Genomic DNA, 19,638 nt, shown 5'->3' on the forward strand with positions numbered 1-19,638 from the left:
TTCAAGTCATAAAATTCATTGAAAATCAATATACTTGTTCGTCTCAAGACCTTAAACTCTGTGTATCAATCTGATGGTAACTTTGGCCTCTAAAGCGTCACAAGATGTAATCTGAAGTTGGTCGACTTATGTACGAAAGTTGATTGTTGTACCCAAAAGTCGAAATAAACTGGAAATTTCAACATTTTGTCACCCCCCCCCCTCACCCACATGGGAAGGGGACCCGTAACTTAAGAATCAAGGTTCAGAGTATCGGCCACCACTGTCCACTCATCTAGCATAGTAGATATTTTGTATGCGATTTTCGAAACCTGAACTTAGCTCCCTTACTATACTAAGCAGCAAAAGAAACGTCAGGTTGGTATGTTACTCTCAATAGATGCATTGCATAAAATTTACCAAATGCTTTTATTGTATATTTGTGACCACATCTCCAACTTTACCTGAGCAATAAGGCTCCTTCCCAAACACAGAATTGAATCCAGAAAATGTTCTCAAAAACGCAACCTGATTTTTGAGATGGTAATGTGTTCTCCATGATTTTCATGTAACACATGCTGCACGTACTGTTCACCAGGACCAGCCCTATAAAATGCACCCCCATACCTGGTTGAATCATTCACACTACAACGTCAGCAGAATGCCACGACTCATGACAGCGCAGAGGAACCAGACGCTTGGAAGACTCAACGCTGGCCACACTGCCCAAGCCGTTGCCAATCACTTCCAGGTAAATGTTCGGACCATATACAAGCTTCAGCAACGCTTCGGGCCACCAACACCATGGATGATCGCCCCTGAACTGGTACACCAAGGGTTACCACAAGGCGACAAGACCGCCATGTTGTGTGACAGCACGTGCAGAATCCCTTCACACAAGCATCTGAGACAGCACGTCAGTACCGATACAGTGCGCCGACGTCTCACCATAGAGAACATCCATTGCCGTAGACCTTACCGTGGACCGATCCTCACCCCTCGCCAACGACGTGAACGTCTACAGTTTGTCCAACAATACCAGAACTGGCGACACAGGCAATGGAGAACTGTTCTGTTCACAGATGAGAGTCGTTATTGTGTATCAACTGCAGACAGATGGCAGGACCAGAATATGGTGTCGATGCAGCCAGCGTTATTCTGACCAATGTGTCATGGAACGAGGCTCATGGGGAGGTCCAAGCATAATGGTTTGGGGTGGAATCGGCCTAAACCAGAGAGTGGGTCCCGTGGTGTTTTTTCGAAATCTTGGTCCAGGGAGAGGAGGCGGCATCACAGCAGTGCACTACATCGATCAAGCTCTCAGACCCCACGTCATACCACATTTCGCACTTCATCGAAACAACGTTTTCCAGCATAACACCGCCAGCATCACACCGGGACTTTCTACAGCAGAACGGTGTTAACACTATGCACTGGCCAGCCCTTAGTCCGGACTTAAACAAGATTGAACATCTTTGGGATGAAATCAGAGTAGATTTAATAATGTGTACCGAGACCAAACACAGCCGATGGATTGAACCAGGATTTTCTGAGAGTGTGGTTCCAGGTGCCAATGGCGTTCATCAATCGTCTGATCCACTCCATGTACTGATGCTGCGCTGCTGTTATTGACACTTGCGGTGGACACACCAGATACTGATGAATAGACTGTGTACAGACTCTAAACCTTCTCGTAATGTCTTGGAATTGTGATGAATTAATCACTAATGTGTCAACATACTGTTCACAAAAAATTGCTTTGATCCATTTAGTAAGTCATTTTCTAGAATGATTTGATTAAAGTGCCTCTCTGATTTTGAAATCGTACTGACGTTTTTTTTGCTGTTTAGTATATATAGTGAAGACCTTCCATCTAGTATATATAATGAACACAGTTTGTTACAGTGGCTACAAACCTTAAAGAGAAGCCCCAATGTAGAAATAAATAGAGATACTAAATTCATTGAATAGGCATATTTTTTCATGAGATACTTACAGGTTTTTTTTAAAGAACACAAATATTATATCAAGAGATTCACAGCCATTTTAAACAATTACTAATCTACTAATAAATACTACTATCTACTTACTTTTGTTTCTCTGTAGAACTTGTACTCCTATGAAGGTCTGCATCTATGTAAATATAAATACCGGTAGCTATCAGTTTTATAGATATGAACAGAAACAATCCTAAATTAATAACAATTTATTAAAGGTGCATTATGTAAGAATTAGATAAAGAGCTTGTCATCCCTGCTATAATAGTTCCAAAAAAGATAATCAACCAGCAGCTGCCAGGCAGGATACGCCCACATTTTCGAGAGATGGACAGAGAACAAGCTAACAAGAAAGTGATTTTTGCTACAATCAAGGGCCATAATTCAGGAAATTACAATTCGATATGCGCATATATCGAAAGGAACTGAGATCTTTGTGTTATAAACTTACATTTCAAGTTTCAACAAAATCGGATAAAAATTGTGACCTCTATAGGGTCCACAACCTTGATATACCATATTTTTACGCTATTTGAGAAGAAACGGCGGCCATTTTGTTTGTCAATTTTGGGGCGATTTTCACAAAATTCAATCTCAACTGTCCTTAGGGTGGAACGGTAATATAATAATACGGTTTTTTAAATCGGATAAAAATTATGACCTCTAATGGGTCCACAAGCTAAAAACATGATTTTTCGTACAATCAGGGGCCATAATTCAGGAAGTTACGGTCCGTTATGGGCAAATATTGAAAGGAACTGAGATCTTTGGGTTATAAACTTACATTTCAAGTTTCAACAAAATCAGATAAAAATTGTGACCTCTATAAGGTCCACAAGCTAAAAATGTGATTTTTCGTACAAACAGGGGGCATAATCCATGAAGTTTCGATCCGATACATGCCAATATCGAAAGCAGCCAAGATCTTTTGAGGATAAACCTATATTTCAAGTTTCGTCGAAATCGGATAAGAATTGTGACCTGTAGAGAGTCCACAAACAATTGTGGACGGACGGACGGACAGGGGCGACGGCATAATACGTCCACATGAAAATGTGGGCGTATAAAAATGAATATACTGAAAATTTCAGTCAAATTACTTTTTTCTAGGCGAAGTTGTGAGTTTTTATAGCGTAGATTGTTTATTATCATAGCTACAGTGCTTTACAATCAAGACTATGTCTCGATTAATTATTTTATCGTTAAACACTTGAGTGGTTTCGTTCTAATCTATTTAAAATAGGCGCCATCCTATGGCCTAGAGAGTTGGTTATGGGCTTGGCATGTTAATAAATGTTTAAATAATAATTTATATAACATTTGAAGTCAGAAAAAAGACCTGCAATGTTATTTGACATCTTTAAATTTTGATACAGCTACTATTATCTAGTAAATTTGCAAGATAATGAAGAGTTCCACTGATGATACTGGCAACAGGTCAATGATGAAATGAAATGAGGTTTAATGTCCTGCTTTTCTGCTTCATCCAGGCTAATGAAGATGGGCATACCTCATGCAGTTTGCTATGAGGGAAATTCTGCCCGGATAGCAGCACTAAATGCCTACTTTTATTTCGAAATCCAATTGTAAAAGGTCCTCAGTTGTTTGTTCTATTTGTATGATTAGACTGGGTTTCTTGCAAAGCCTTCCGTGGTGCACAAATGACAAGGGGGGATCCTGCTGGAGTTATTGCAAGGAACTTTCTCGGTAAATACTAAGATTGAATATGGGAAGCCAGTGCCTAGTGTAAGGTCATTGGATATCTTTCAGAATACATTTGTACAATATTTGAAGATAAAGGTTATAATTTTATACAACCAGCGGCTGCCAGGTAGGATACGCCCACATTTTGCAAGAGATGTATAGAAATCAAGCTAAACAAAAAGCGATTTCTCGTACAATCAAGGGCCATAATTCAGGTAGTTACGATCCGATATGCACGAATATCAACAGGAACCAAGATCTTTGGGTTATAAAGCTATATTTCAAGTTTCATCAAAATCGGATCAACATTGTGACTTCTAAAGGGTCCACAACCTTGATATACCATATATTTACACTATTTACGTACGAGGGGCAGCCATTTTGTCTGACGGTTTTGGGCCGATTTTCACAAAATTATAACACAGCCGTCATTAGGGTGTAATGGTGAAATATTCAAACGTTTTTTCAATCGGTAAAAAATTTAGCCCTCTAGAGGAACTACAAGCTAAAAATGCGATTTTTCGTACAATCAAGGACCATAATTCAGGAAGTTACGATCTGATATGCGCCAATATCAACAGGAACCAAGATATTTGGGTTATAAACATGTATTTCAAGGTTCATCAAAATCATATCAAAATTGTGGCCTGTAGAGCAGTGATGGGATTTTGCCCGTATATTCCGGACTTGTCCGAATCTTTTTTCCAAACGCCCAAAATTGTCCGACCGGGAATATGCCCAATCGGACATCAAGACATGGTGAATAATATTCAAAATTCCGAAATTAATATAGTTTACTGAGTGTATAACTACCACTCAACCCGATTATCGTCGATAATACGCTGGGTTTATTAGGTAATTAAGTGATCAACGTATTTATCGTGTTATACCGTCAATAGTATAAACCTACCTTGATTTAACTACTTAATCTGCCTTGATTGACTGACTTAATCCTTTGTTGGACAATTCATCAATCTAATCTTAAACAGAAGTCATTGCTTTCCTTTTGTCGGACTATTCATCAATTCAATAAGAATGATTATAAACCTCGTGGTTTCTCATTTGTCGGGCATCTTAATCGCATTGATGTGAGCCGACATCATCTATAATAAACTAATCATAGATGTCACATATCGTAAGAGTAAATAACACCCTAAATCAATGGACAGTCATTTTGTCTACGATATCTTTTACGTCTTTTAAGAATCCATATAGAAATTCTCATCCACAGTGGCACTTTCCCTTGATCTCGAGCGCGGCACGAATAAGGCTTAACATATTATTAGGCAGTGCTTACTATGAAGCCGTGTGATGAGTCACGTAGGCTATTAGTCTCTATTATCCAGAAAAATATTCTACGAATATGTTGAAGACTAGGAGTTTCTGGGTGACCGAGACTAGTACGCACCCAGCAAAATAACAAAAAGGGAGGGGCTACCAATAGCTATATGAGCAGAAATTCTGACGTATTTGTAGGCGTCAATCATTCTGCTGTGTTGCCTATGATGCCTGTCACTCTGTCGTGACTATCAAAGAGTGTTATTCGCTGAAGTTAGCTATGCCTGTTTACAAGTGATTTAACTATTTCGGAAGTTCTGCATTCATTTGCTGCCGTATAAACGAAGACACGTAATTCTAAAGGAATATTATGGTTGTGAATTTGATGCCGAAGCAGGATCGGCAAGCTTTCATTCAACATATCACGAAAATGCTTAATTTTGTAGGACATTTACTGACATAAATTTGAATGCTGTACGGGAATTAAGTGTGAAAAATAGCGAAGTCACCAATTTTTATTACGTACGGGATTTGAATATTTTGTTGACATGTGGTTTTTAATTGTGGTATGAATTGAATACTGTACGGGAATTAAATATGAAAAATAGCGAGGTTCACCTATTTTTAATACGTACGGGATTTGAATATTTTGACATGTGACTTTTAATTGTGGTACGAATTCGTCTGCTTAAATAACGATAAGAGTTATGCCCCTTTATTTTCGGTAAAATGTCCGACAAGTAAAATTTTGAAATCCCATCACTGCTGTAGAGGGTCCACAACCTTGATATACCATATATATACTATTTGCCTACGAGTGGTGGCCATTTTGTCCGTCAGGTTTGCTACGATTTTCACAAAATTCTAACTCAACCAAACAAGATCTCTAGGTAATAAATATGTATTTCAAGTTTCATCAAAATCAGATGAAAAATTTGATTTTTCGTACAATCAGGGGCCATAATCCATGAAGTTATGGTCCGATATATACCAATATCAAAAGGAACTGAGATCTTTGGATGACAGGCCTATATTTTAAGTTTCATCAAAATCGAATAAAAATTGTGACCTGTATAGTGTCCAAAAACAAATTGTGGACGGAGGGACAATTTAAGTCCAAATAAAAATATGCACGTATAAAAAAAGTTTTTGATTACCTGAATACAAGGAAGCCATAGATAAGGAAAGACCACTTGTAGACAAAGATGTTAAATTTCCTCTTCCTGCACCACGATGGGACACTACAGAAGAAAAAACCAACATAAATTATAAGATTATAATCAGGAAAACTTTAATTGTTATTGAACCTTTGACACAAATAATTATTGATATTCCATTTAATTCATTTCTACTTTGTCTTATATTTGCAATTGAATTGACATATACAGTAAACCTTGCATAAGTCGGATTCTCATAAGTCGGATCTTCGCTCAACTCGGATAAAATCGTTTGGACCCTTTGATCCTGCCTGTTTTTCTTATTAAATTTCTGCGGGTCAGTCTGATTTCCTAAGTTGGATCTTTGCTTAACTCGGATCAAAATGTTCGGCCCATTTGATCTAATTCCGGCTTTTTTCCTTCACCTTAGTCGGATCGGCAGTATGTTCACAATATGCTGTTAAAAATACGGCCTGACTAACGCCATTGAAATCCAAATACAGGGCAGCGCGCAAATTTGCGCAACTCAGCCATATAAGACGAAGCGAAATTGGAATTTTTGAAAAAATCTGATTGTAATTGGGCTAGGCAAAGCAATAATTGACTGAAGTTTCTCAGCTCTTAAACGATTCTAATTTTTGACCACTCCAGCTTACCTAAATTTCGTTTCGTCTCATATGGCCATGGTACGTAAATCTGTACGCCACCCCACATCTAGACCTCAATGTTTAGCAGAAGGGGACGGATTTTTAACAGCATGTTGTGTTGCACATACTGACTCTAGCAAGGTAAGCAAGGTCTTATTTTTCTCACTAAAATGTTCCTTTACATTGTTCAGGCGTTCACAGAGACTGACACACGACCATTTAGCAGTAAAAAGTTGTCCAGTAAAATTGACTGGGAAGCGATTTTATTTCGACAAGGATTCAATAGGCCGGTTCCTGAACGTACAGGGCGATAACGAGACCTACGTTCAGAGCTGAAGTAGGTCTTTGGCTAACTCAGATCTTCGCGTAACTCGGATAAAATTGGTCAGTCCATTTAGATCCGACTTATGCAAAGTTTACTGTATTTATTTACCCTAACGTAATGTGATGGATAATCCATGCCTCTATAAAATAAAAAAATTCTCACTTGATAATTCAATTTCTTCATCATCAATATCATCCCCTGAATCGGAACTATCTGTTACAAATACAAAACAATATGTATAATCAAATATATATATATATAACACTTATATTCGGCCAAATAAAAAAAAATATTCAGGTCCTGATACTCTAGTATCACTTAAAAAGAGTCACAGTCCTGTTTTTATTTTAAAAAAATAAAAAATAAAATATTCTTATTAATTACCACATGTCAATTTTTTTCCCCTAGTTACAATATAAAATATTTTGAATGAAACCAGAAATGTATCTATTTTAAGTAGGATACAGCATGATTTGATATTTTGTAATAAAAAAATACAAATCATGTTGAAGTACACATAGTAAGTCATTCAATGAAATCATTGAGAAGCAACACATCCTTCTCTTAGAAAAGTGAAAATCCTATTTAAATAGCCTAAAGATACAATTGGTAAAATTGTAAACTCAATGTGGTAACAACAATGTTAACAACAGGATCAAACATTAACATAGATATAGATGTTATGCAGAAATTGGGTACATTCATGCAGACAACCACTTGTTAAACATACACAGCAATAAAAATAAAACACACCTGAATGACTAGAATATTCATAAGGTGAACTAAATGGTGATGTACTGGCACTTGGTGTTGCTGATAAATAAATAAACAAATAGAAAACAAAAATAAACAAAACAAATAAACAACATTTAGAAATAAAATAATCAATTAAAAGTTTGGGCTGAAGACTTTCATTCTCTGGTATACTTCATATCATAATCACATGAACAACATGTACTGAATTGTTATGATCCTTCTTTAAAAATTTCAATTCTGATAATGAAACATATAAAATATTTAAACTATGAGAAAAATCTTTAATAGTACAGACTGACATGAAATAATGATAAAAAGATCTTACTGTCTGTGCGACCATCGCTAAAAGCAGGAAAACCTCGAGCTTTCTGAAATCAATATAATATGACAATATAGTAAGATGAAATAATTGAAATATAACAATCAAATTTAAATTTACATAAGGAAAACAGATTTGTCAATTTTTTCAATCTCATCTTTCCGATCATACCATGAGATAGATGGAAGTAAAATTGTATCATTCAATCAACATTTAAATAAAAAAAAAAATGGTAATTTTTCATCTTAAGAAAAAAGAAGGGCCACAGTAGATTGAATCAAACATCAAATAACCTCTGACAGTCTCTCTCTACGACGTATTCTGATTCTTTGTCGTAATTGTTGTATCTCTTCATCCGATTCTTCTTCTATATCAGAATCTTTTGATGGCCGTATAACATGATTCCATTTCATCTGTTCTATAGCAGCTATTAAAGCTTCTGATATACTAAAGTGAGCATTTTCCTGTGTGATATATACAATACATCAATTATTCTCAGACGATCATTGAAAATTCTTTGATATAAGAGAAAATTTTGATATCAAAAATGGAATTTGGGGACTAGTATCAAATTACTTTTTTGTTGGGTGGGGGTTTGGCATGGGTTCCACGTCGGCTGTATATGCCGGTCGAGACCTACGGCTATGGAAAATGACCGTTCCTAGATCTGACCTAACGGTCATTTTGCACGCCCGGAAAGAGGGTCTTTTTTAAAAAAAAAAAAAATTTCAAACATGACTACTATCGACCTTCACTGTGTAACTATACAAGAATGCACGTCATCTAGAAGCCAATCTCGTGATTGGTGTTATAGAGTTGTATATATAGTCGTCAACAGATTATACTGAGTGTTGTGTTGATAATTAATGATGAGTGTCTGGTAGTAGAGCAATAAATGTTAATTGATAAGTGGGAATCTAATCACCGGCGTGAAGCTGCCCATTGTTAATTATTCACGTATTGTCCACGTGTCATAAGAATTTTCAACAACAAAGCCGTTTGCCGCTATTATGGTCAGACACAATGTAAACGAGATTATTATGATCTTCGAAAAAGGGCAATTGATATGAAGTATTGCTCTTCGAATCCAACCAACTGTCATATCAAATAAAAACAGCATAGAAATTACGCAAATCCTCAACAACGTACGCGTTGGAAGAAAAATGCATTTAAAAATAAAATGTTTATAGCGGTATTACGGCCTTGTGGAAATTGTTGAAATAAAATCTAGAGATTAGTTATCTTGCTTACCGAACAATTAAGAAAAATACGTATTCCAGTTCTATTGTGCAGCAATATTGATAATTCCACGTGTAGAAGAAATGTCGCGTATATACGGTTACTCTTATACACGACCATATTCTAGGGGGTGCTAGTGTCGCTAGCCGTGAAGTTAGTTATCCGTTAGTCATTTAGTTATACATTATTAGGATTTACGTCACAATTCTGCGGCCCGTAATAGATGGTCTAAAACCCCAAAAATGTGAGATATATGCCATGGATAATTATATATTTATCTTCATTTCAAAGTTATTGTATTACAACTCAAAATTATCCAGGTCAGTGTGTTTTCTATAGAGCACGTGTTAATTACGTGTGAGCTACTGAAATGGTTTTTCTCCGGCCAATTCAACTATTTCGTTATTTAAGTAGCCAAAACGGAATATTTAATTATTAAATAATTATCATGAGCCTTACTAATATTTCATTTTTAAGTCAAATATATTTTTTTTGTGCACCCCATGGTGACAAAGTAGTATAGACACGTGAATTCACAATACCCTACCATGAATAAAAAACATGAAATATAAATTTACTTTGAAAAGTTTTCGTGCGTTATCAAAAATGACTGGCAGTGAAAATTTTGAAGTGGAAGCCCTGGGGTTGGGACTATGGTTGATAGGCATATCTTACTCAAATTCCAACTGTGATGAGATCATTTTGTACACTCTCATTTGTTTATACAAGACCTTAAATTTTCATCTCATCCTAACAACTAGACACACCTGTTCAACAAGAAAACAATATTAATTTACCTTATCTAAATTGGCACACGTATGAAAATCTTGTGAAGAAAGATAACTCATCAATGACTGTCCCTGAGCTGGTGGCTGTAATCTGCCATCTACTCTACCTACAAAATATATCAGATAAAACATTAGCCATCAGCAGCTCAAATACTTTTTTTAAATAGCAATACCTAGTATGCATTTCTTAAAACAAACCTTTCCATAAATCCTCCATAATTCATGTTATTTATTCAAACTTGAATATTACTGAATTTAATAAATTTGAAATACAATAATAAAGTCAGAATTGTAATATTATTGATTAACAGGAATTATTGATGGTCTCTATGAATATATTACACAGATATTAACGATGACATTCAAGCTGTTACATTTGACAGTTGTTACACTTTTCTGAACACTCAGCATAAAATAGTCAATGTTACATGTACATTGTATATCTAAATATAAGTAATTTGAAACAAATTTGAAAATTTTAAAGATTGTTTGAGGTTGAATAAACGTATACTACCAGATAAATTTAAAGAATTAAAAACAGTCAATCATGGACAAAAATAAGTTCTATCACAAATAAAATACTGATACTATAGTATATCATAGTTCAATTTTAACAAATTCAAATATTTAAATAGTATCTGATAATGTTAGGTATTGGAGTATTCAAGCTTTGCAGTTTCATATGGGTTATCAAGTTCATGTATGGATCCACAGAATAGCATACACTGCATATTATACATACTTATGTATTGAGCTAAAACTTCAAATTCAAATGTCCACAAAGAGTAACAAATCAATATTAAGTATAGAATGCTAATTATAGTATTTACTCTTATAGTCAAGCAATTTCAGAATCTGTCCATAAAAGTTTTCTAACCAGAACAGAAAAACTTCACTTGTGTTCAGTGAAGTGTGGACAAGGGTAATGCTAATATGTATGTTGGATAGACTCTGATATTTATATAATGTGACCCACTATGACTAAATGAGACAAATCAAAACAAAACCATCCATTAATTTAAATTCTGCATTTAAAGTTTGTAGCCGAGTGATGCATACATTTTAAATTTATTTTTTAAAAAAAGCTATTCAAAATTACTAAAAACAGTAAATTCCCTGTGTTTCTGATGCTTTCTCTTTGATGGAACAAAAATAGTGCCAATTGTCAAGAAATGGACAATTGTTTTACATGTCTAAAATAATGGATATGCAAGATATGATTTAGCCAGAGTTAGCCAAATATTGAGTATTCAAGTACAGAAATTACCTGCATAAATCGGCTGATTTGATTTCACAAGGCCTGAAGAATCTACTAATGTTGAATCTGATTGGTTTTCCTGATCAGAATTATCTACCAATGAAACGACTGAATGACTTTTCATGTCAATACCGCTCAAATCTGACCTTGACCTTTTATGAGATGATTTTAGGGATGATGGTCTGGAAAATTTTCCTGAATTATTTAAGTTATTCACTGGTGTCGCAAGAACATTTTTGTTATCTAGCACCGACTTAGTAAGAAAGCTTTCAACAGTTTCTGAGGAACAGGTTCGTTGTTTGAAATCTTCTGAAAAACGACGTTTAGCGGGTAGCACTGATGAGTCCTGATGGTTGATATTACTATTATACGTAAAAACAGAATCATCTATATATTTTGGTGTAGGTGGAAATTCTATACTTAATAACGGGTCACTATATTGTTTATCGTAAAAACTAAATGATGAGGGTGATGTACATGTGGGCGAATCTCCACCTGATTTCCTCAAAACAGTTCTTAACGCTGTTTTTGCTGTTTCTCTAGCCTCTTCTGGACTGGAAGCTGAAAGTTAAACAAAACTGACTTGATGATAATTACATTAATAAAGAACTTTCTTTAAGAATTTTAAGACAGCCAGAGAGATAGAAGGGGCGATGTACCTGGGCATCCATTTTTTATTTTATTTATTTTCCTTTTATTTATTTTTTTTTTTTTGGGGGGGGGGGGGGAAGGGGGATCTTTTCAAAGAAAGAAATTCCATGAAGTCTTTTTGAATGTTTAAATCACTGCTGTTAACTTTCAATTGCTTATTTTATATTTAAAATGTCTGCCTTATCACATGTCTAAGTACAAGGTCCTATATACTAAAGTCTTTGGGGCAAGCTTTAATACTGTCAAACATAGTGATTTATAATTCCAAAATTTATTGTAAATTTTAAATGCTTGACCTAAAAACTGATGCAAGTTTAAATATTATAAAATAGAAATATATCATATATTCAATATGGAATAACTTACACAATGATACAACTGTTGGCAAGGCATATTCTCCAGACAATCTTAATATACTTTCTTTTGGAGGGGATGCAAATGGTGGCGCCAGCGCCATAAGACCAGCATGATCAAGCATTTTGTTTTCTTCCTCCAGATTTATGTGACCTTGAATATGATTAGTAGGTAGGGAAGCACTTCGAATGTGACTTTTTTTCTTGGGTTGACTAAATGATAGCTAAAATGTTATAAAATATGACAGTAAATAAAATATTTACATAATTAATTTAGATTCATATCATTTTCAAACATAGTAATCTGTATTTTGCTTTAAAAATACAAAATACATTCAATCATACAGCAGTGGGAGGAAACAGTAATATTGACAGGAAAATAGGAGATATAAAAGGGAGACAATGTCCAAAGTAACAATTCATTACAATTTGTTACTCATTTGTTGCTTCCCCTAAATTAAAATCTTTGAAATAATTTTCTAGACCATTAATTATTGGGTACTGTAGAAGATTTTAATTTTGATTTGTACGCTTTCCTTTACCTTTGAGTGTTGATTTGACTTTTACTAACAAATCTGTCAAGTCCTAAACATTATATGATCTACAGGCCTATAGTCAATTCAGATAAATGTTTTATCAAGCAGTTCCCACTCATCATATCCAAAACCAAAAATTATGAAAATAAATATACAACATACCAAATTAGGTGATATATCTGTTAATAAGGCAACTTTGTTTAATTCGACTGATTTCAAACATATTAACATAGCCTTGAAATATTCTTCTTGACATAAAAATCCATCTTCTGAAAAATATACAAAATGATACATCATATTATTCCTAGTTTCATGTTCGGAATATATTTTCAAACAGATACTTATCAATAAGGATAAGAACAACCATTACAGTATTCCTCACAAACATTGAAAATCCTGATAAAATAAAGCAATGAACACATGCATATGTATGATGAAGGCTTTAAAACTGATGAATGTAATCCTAGACTGGACTGAAAGCAGAAATCAAATCTTTAGTGGAATATTCTACAATGATTGACATCTCAAACACATCACATATTGATGTGATTGCCATTTCAGGCAAGTAAAAGAGACTATTTTCCAAAGTATGTGCATTAGAAAAAAAAAGACCAGACTTCTGTCATAAATACAAAATTATAACTTTGACTAATAAACCAACCATGGTGTAAAAGGTACAGTCCTTGCTATAGTATGATAAAGTAAAAACTTAAAAACACAACAAAGTAATCATAATATACATAGGGACTGCATATAGTCTAATGTAATTCCAATAGCCTGTATGGCCAAATTCACCATTGTGTTAGGACAGTCATCACAAACTAACATCAGCTGTGGTCATTTAATAAGATATTTCTCACATTGTCAACATACAACACTCCATGCTGTTTTCACTATGAATAATGACTTTACACATCTGTTCAACCTAAGAATATTTTCAAATACAACTACATGTATACTAAAACACAGAAGTCAACAGTTTTATGTATTTTATAAAAATAACTGTGCTTACATTGTAGTGTACAAGAAAATATACAATACTTACAACAAGCACCTATAAATGGCTTTTATTACTTCCAATGATGTGGTAGTTAAAGGCCTTAATATCAGATTGTAACTATCCATTTATTTTCATATTCTGAGTCTGTGAAAGTGCCATTAAGTCATTTTATGAATGGTTTAAATTTGAATAAAAACTGACCTTAACTTTAACTCTTGTTGTTTTTAACAAAGAAAGGAAAACAGGTAAACAAGTCATTAACTTATTTAACAATAGTAAAGATAAATGTATTTAGTTCTTATAATGATTTTCTACGAGGCAGGTGTGTTTAAGTATAATTACAATATAATTATATACATGTGTACAATTACCTATGTGTTATAAATTTCATAAATCGGAGTAAATTTTCTGAATCTATTGTAAAATGGGAACAATTGTTTGCACTTAAAATGCATATCGCAGCAATGGCTTGGCACTTTCTCTTGTATTTTGTCTAACCTGGGCATATTTAACAATGTCAAAACACATCACATAGAAAATCATTGTTTCACTGCAAAAAAAGGATGTTTGAATTTAATTGGGAATTTTATAGTTATTCAATATTTAGCATATTGTTCACTTCCAACAGTGTTCGTAGCATGTTCCTGAAGCAACAACTGCAAGTTTTACACCATCTGGATGTTGCTATGTTATCTCCCTTTAACACAGACACATGAAGATTTGTGTCCAATCGGAGGTTGTGACGCAAACACACTCAAGTCAAACATGGCAACCTCTACTGAAACCTTGACATTGAACAGATATTACACTGCAACTTGATTATCACAGGTAGATATTTAGCTGGAAAGCGCAAGACTTAGTATTCGCGATGATCAAGGAATCTGATAGGCCCTCAGCTGGGTCAGTAGCCAATCCAAATTAGTGCCAATATATGCAGGGTTTGATAAGATGTACAGAGTTAAAGCGAGATCAAACCTTCTATTGAAAATGTGTGTGTAGAAACTTCAATGGTTATCCATGTGTCAGTTCAAAGTAATTCAATTACTAAAAGATACACTACACTGATTACTATTATTATTACTAAAAGGTTATATTAAAAGTAGTTCAGGTTGAATCACATTCAGTTATCCTTATATCATTCAAATCTTCCAATATGAACTTAAAATGGAGACAACTGTGAACTTTGCAAAATATGTGACTGGCTTGATCCGTGCAGAGATTAACTGGTTTCAAAAAATGTCCTTAAAACAATAAAAAGTTATACCAACATTATGTTATCCAAGTTTACTTGATATATACAAATAAAACCAAATTCAATCCTTAATATTCCTGTAAAAATGTTAGAAACAGTAAATGTTCACAGTAAAGTTTAGATCCAGATGTATACAGGAACATATCAACCCAGTCATAAATTTTAACAACTATATATCCTGTAGCAATGTTTGTAACACCTTATTTATACCTGACATTTATAACTATGATTTATTAACAAATAATGAAATTGGTGTACATGTATGTAATGTACATATTAATATGTAAGAGGTTGTCAGTCACATGCACTTATCTATCATAATAATTTTTTCTTCATATAATTTATCACAAAAATTGCCCGTAAGGTCAAATAATAGGACAATATACTCTCCTTAACTGATGAAAAGAAATCTCAGATGATATAGTTCCAAAATGGCTAATATGCACATTTATTTTTCAACTTTTCAGAAGGAACAAAAAACTAAATAAACTTAAAATTGAATCAATCAATCAATCCTTTGTTTTAAGATCCCATAGGCTATTATGTGTGATATGACAGATTCATGCGTATTATAAAAGGGCAAGTTTATCATCATAATGTAGTATTACTAGTAATAAGACTTACAATATTAATTGTGTTGTATATCAATCTGATTAAAATACAGATCTATATTTCGTTTCGTTTTTTTATACTTTCGATGGCCTACACTACAGTACATGAAGATCTGACAAGTTGTACTCAAAGGTCGTGTCAGGGGTAGTACGAGCGGCTTTTGACCCTATGACATCAGACATTGATTAATCAATTAGCGTTGGCGTGTCTAGTGGTTTACCCACAGTTTCGTGCATGGCACGCCAAGAAGTTGCCGTAACAGACTGTTTCATTGGCTTATCTCTCCCTTCAAACAAAACAGCAGTAATATAACAACTCTTCTAGATCCTAGTGTAGTAAAGACAAGTAAAACGAAATTTTGAACTATAATCTTAAAGATTATAAAAAATGAAATAGTAGATCTGTGTTTTAATCAGATTGGTTGTATATCTTTGTCTGTTAAAAAGTTTTATATATACGCTCATTGGTTTGGCCTCATTTCATTAACGTGAAATGAAATGAAATGGGGTTTAACGTCCTACTGTTCTGCTCCTAACCTGGGCTAATGAAGACAGGTTCATTAACGTTTGAAAGTTTCAGTATTCAAAAATATCAGTGATAAAATATTTGGAAGAATTAGTACCGGTAGTATTCAGAATTTGGTATGCAAGACGTTACTAGTTGTGCTTAATTCCAACTAAGGCTGTGCAAAAATATCGATATAATCGATAATCGGTAGAAGTTATTTAGCGATACGATTATCCATATTGAAATTCAAATATCGATTATCGGTATATTTACCTTCTGACGGCAAGTTACGGTCACTTTCACATGACTGAATTTGCCGTAGTCTGGCATTAGCAGACGAATGAATGAATACACAACGTCAATACAACAACTATTTTCCCCCTCTGCTTAAAAACAGGCACATTTTTTATATATATTATTGTAAAAAACTAAACTTTAAGATTAAATACATTATTTTAATATTTTCGTTGTTTTTGTTGTTATTACAATCGCATGTGATATACATGTATAGTAAAATTAGAATTATCTCCCTTCTTTGCTCTTGATTGATCTGAATTAAATCCCCAACATGCCAGAATAACAGTTTAATAAAGTTTATAGCAAACATTATCAAAAGCAGTTTTATTGAACAACATTTAATCCCAATATTAATCAAATGGATTAATTCTAACTTAATACAATAATAACCGAAACTCAATTTTAAAAAACTTTTTTTTTTTAGTCAACTACCAGTATGTCAAATTAATTTGATTATTATTACCTGTAAGTTTAAAATTTAATCAAATTACAAAACATTAGAAAGTTCATAATATTAATATTAGCCTTAATCCTTTATCAAAGAAAACATAAATCACTATTAAAACAAGCCAAGTCTTTCACCTATACATTGTATGTTAGTTGGGTCACAACCCCCAGATCCGTGACCATTTCTCAGGGAACAAGGTTTGATGATAGAAGGGACCCTAATGAAGATATTTTTAGTTTGCTACCTCTGAAAACTACGGGCTAACTCCAGGAGAGTCGAAAATCCAAGATTGTGGCCAAATATGGTCTGAAATTGACCTTGGCAAACATTGTTGGCGAAATGACCTGTGTAATATACCATTTTACAGGTTTTGTTGGACAGTTTCCGATTCTTCTCACAAACAGTTGCTCCAATATGGCCACCAAAATCCAAAATGATGACAGAAATTGGTTCGAAAGTATTCTGTTAATACCAATAGCAACATACAAGTGTGATAGGTCGTTTCAGGGGTTGTCGACGACGAGAAACATGATTATGGCATTTCCAAGTTGATAGAACTAATTGGAATGGAGATAGCATACAAAAATTAAGAATTTAACGACTGGAGTTAGCCTGTAGATTTCAGAGGTAGCAAACTACAGATATCTTCACTAGTGTCCCTTCTATCAGAAACTATCATCAAACCTTGTTCCCCGAGAAATGGTCACGGATCTAGGGGTTGTGACCCGACTACCATTATGTACATCAAATCTGTCAAGTCATTTTGATTTTTTTTATAAACCTTGAAGCAAATAAAACAAGACTGTGGAAAAGTCTAAAGTTTTTAACAGAAATATGAACATTACATGTAATATAAGCTAAACGTACCCTTTAAATGAAATCTGTCATAAAAGAAAACTTACACATATTATTATTAATTAAATCCACTCTGTGCTGAACACCTGTACATTCTCTAACATAGCTGATAAATATTTGTCATACATGTACTTACTAACTACCATACACATTGATACACAAATAGGTCAAAAGTGAATATAGGCTAAATACTAGATTTAAAGAGAAAACCCCTCCTCTAGCTCTACATGTACTTATGATACACAAATATAATATGATACTCTTAATGTTTCAGTCCTAATGTTTCATTTTAAGCAATAGGAACCACAAACTACAATATATGAAAGTTGAATCTCTAATAGGAATATCAGTCCAATGATGTTTCATTTCTATTTAGTATTTACAAAGATATGTGGAATTGAAAATTCATCAATGTATACTGCTCACCTTTGCTTCTTCATTTTTAAATTAAATCATTAAATGGCTATCAAATTTCAATCCGTATACAGCTATGCCATCCAATGGTCTTCATAGCCAGAACAGAACAGCAGGGCATTAAACCTTATTTCATTTTAAATCAGCTACTGACACCCATCCCACCGCACAAAAATATAAATATTAAATGATTCAAATGGAATTTGAAATAGAAAACAGAAAAAAAAAGGATTAATATAGAACCCTACATTTATTTATCAAAGTCACACTGACAATAATTTTTTTTTCCCCTACAATCTTAATGAAATCTTGTCAACTATAAAATGGTGTTGATCATTTATTTGTAATCTGTATATTGTTATTGTAAGTAGATTTACCCCTTGACCTTAACGTGTATTATCAATATTTCTGGTTAGATGACCGTAAATACATTCATAAATACAAAATACATACATTCGAGAACATTTATTCAATTATACATTAATATATATATATATATATATATTGTTACTGTTTGAAATAATGTTCACAATCACGCAAGGTTCATTTGAAAAAGATCTTAAATTTGGAAGTTAATACACTACATTCAAATACCTTTCACCTGATTCATAGTTCTGTCTTGTAACAGCTATTAAAGTTTAGAAATGAGAGTTATAATACAATGATATCTTATAATATTATTTTTTAAATAAATTTATTCAGTTATTTAGTTTATTGAGTGTTACCAGATGTTTAACACACTTCTAAGAATAAATATTGATTTCTAAATAAGAAATATATGTGTAACTTATCCTTAATCTCATTGTGTTACTATACTCATTCACATCAATTCTATACTAAGCAGCAAAAGAAACGTCAGGTTGGTATCTTACTCTGAATAGACGCATTGCATAAAACTTGCCAAATGACAGCTCAGAGGAACCAGGCGCTTGGAAGACTCGACGCTGGCCACACTGCCCAAGCTGTTGCCAATCACTTCCAGGTCAATGTTCGGACCATCTACAGGTTTCTGCAACGCTTTCGGGCCACAGATGGTCGCCCCCGAACTGGTAGACCAAGGGTTACCATAAAGCAACAGACAGCCATGTTGTGCGACAGCACATACAGAATCCCTACACACAGGCATCTGAGACAGCACATCAGACATTGGGAACACACGGAAGACCCACCACCAGCGAGAACATCCATCGCTGTAGATACTCACCCCTCGCCATCGACGTTAACGTCTACAGTTTGCCCAACAACACCAGAACAGGCAACACAGGC

At 34.0% G+C, this 19,638-nt stretch overlaps 1 protein-coding gene across 5 annotated transcripts in view; it reads right to left on the reverse strand.

Annotated features, from left to right (window-relative positions):
* The window catches only part of LOC126821410 (run domain Beclin-1-interacting and cysteine-rich domain-containing protein), a 54,677-nt gene that overhangs the window by 16,786 nt on the left and 18,253 nt on the right, over positions 1 to 19,638 (reverse strand). For all 5 annotated transcript variants that reach the window (XM_050549835.2, XM_050549840.2, XM_050549862.2 and 2 more), the window contains 10 exons: positions 13,150 to 13,256; positions 12,465 to 12,675; positions 11,457 to 12,008; positions 10,199 to 10,296; positions 8,456 to 8,626; positions 8,169 to 8,211; positions 7,841 to 7,900; positions 7,250 to 7,300; positions 6,116 to 6,199; positions 2,070 to 2,112 (listed from right to left, as the gene is read on the reverse strand). In XM_050549835.2, coding sequence (XP_050405792.1) covers positions 2,070 to 2,112; positions 6,116 to 6,199; positions 7,250 to 7,300; positions 7,841 to 7,900; positions 8,169 to 8,211; positions 8,456 to 8,626; positions 10,199 to 10,296; positions 11,457 to 12,008; positions 12,465 to 12,675; positions 13,150 to 13,256 — 1,420 coding nt within the window. The remainder of the gene's footprint in view (positions 1 to 2,069; positions 2,113 to 6,115; positions 6,200 to 7,249; positions 7,301 to 7,840; positions 7,901 to 8,168; positions 8,212 to 8,455; positions 8,627 to 10,198; positions 10,297 to 11,456; positions 12,009 to 12,464; positions 12,676 to 13,149; positions 13,257 to 19,638) is intronic.

Source organism: Patella vulgata, chromosome 1 (genome assembly GCF_932274485.2).
Source record: "Patella vulgata chromosome 1, xgPatVulg1.2, whole genome shotgun sequence".
Classification (NCBI taxonomy): Eukaryota; Metazoa; Mollusca; class Gastropoda; family Patellidae; genus Patella; species Patella vulgata.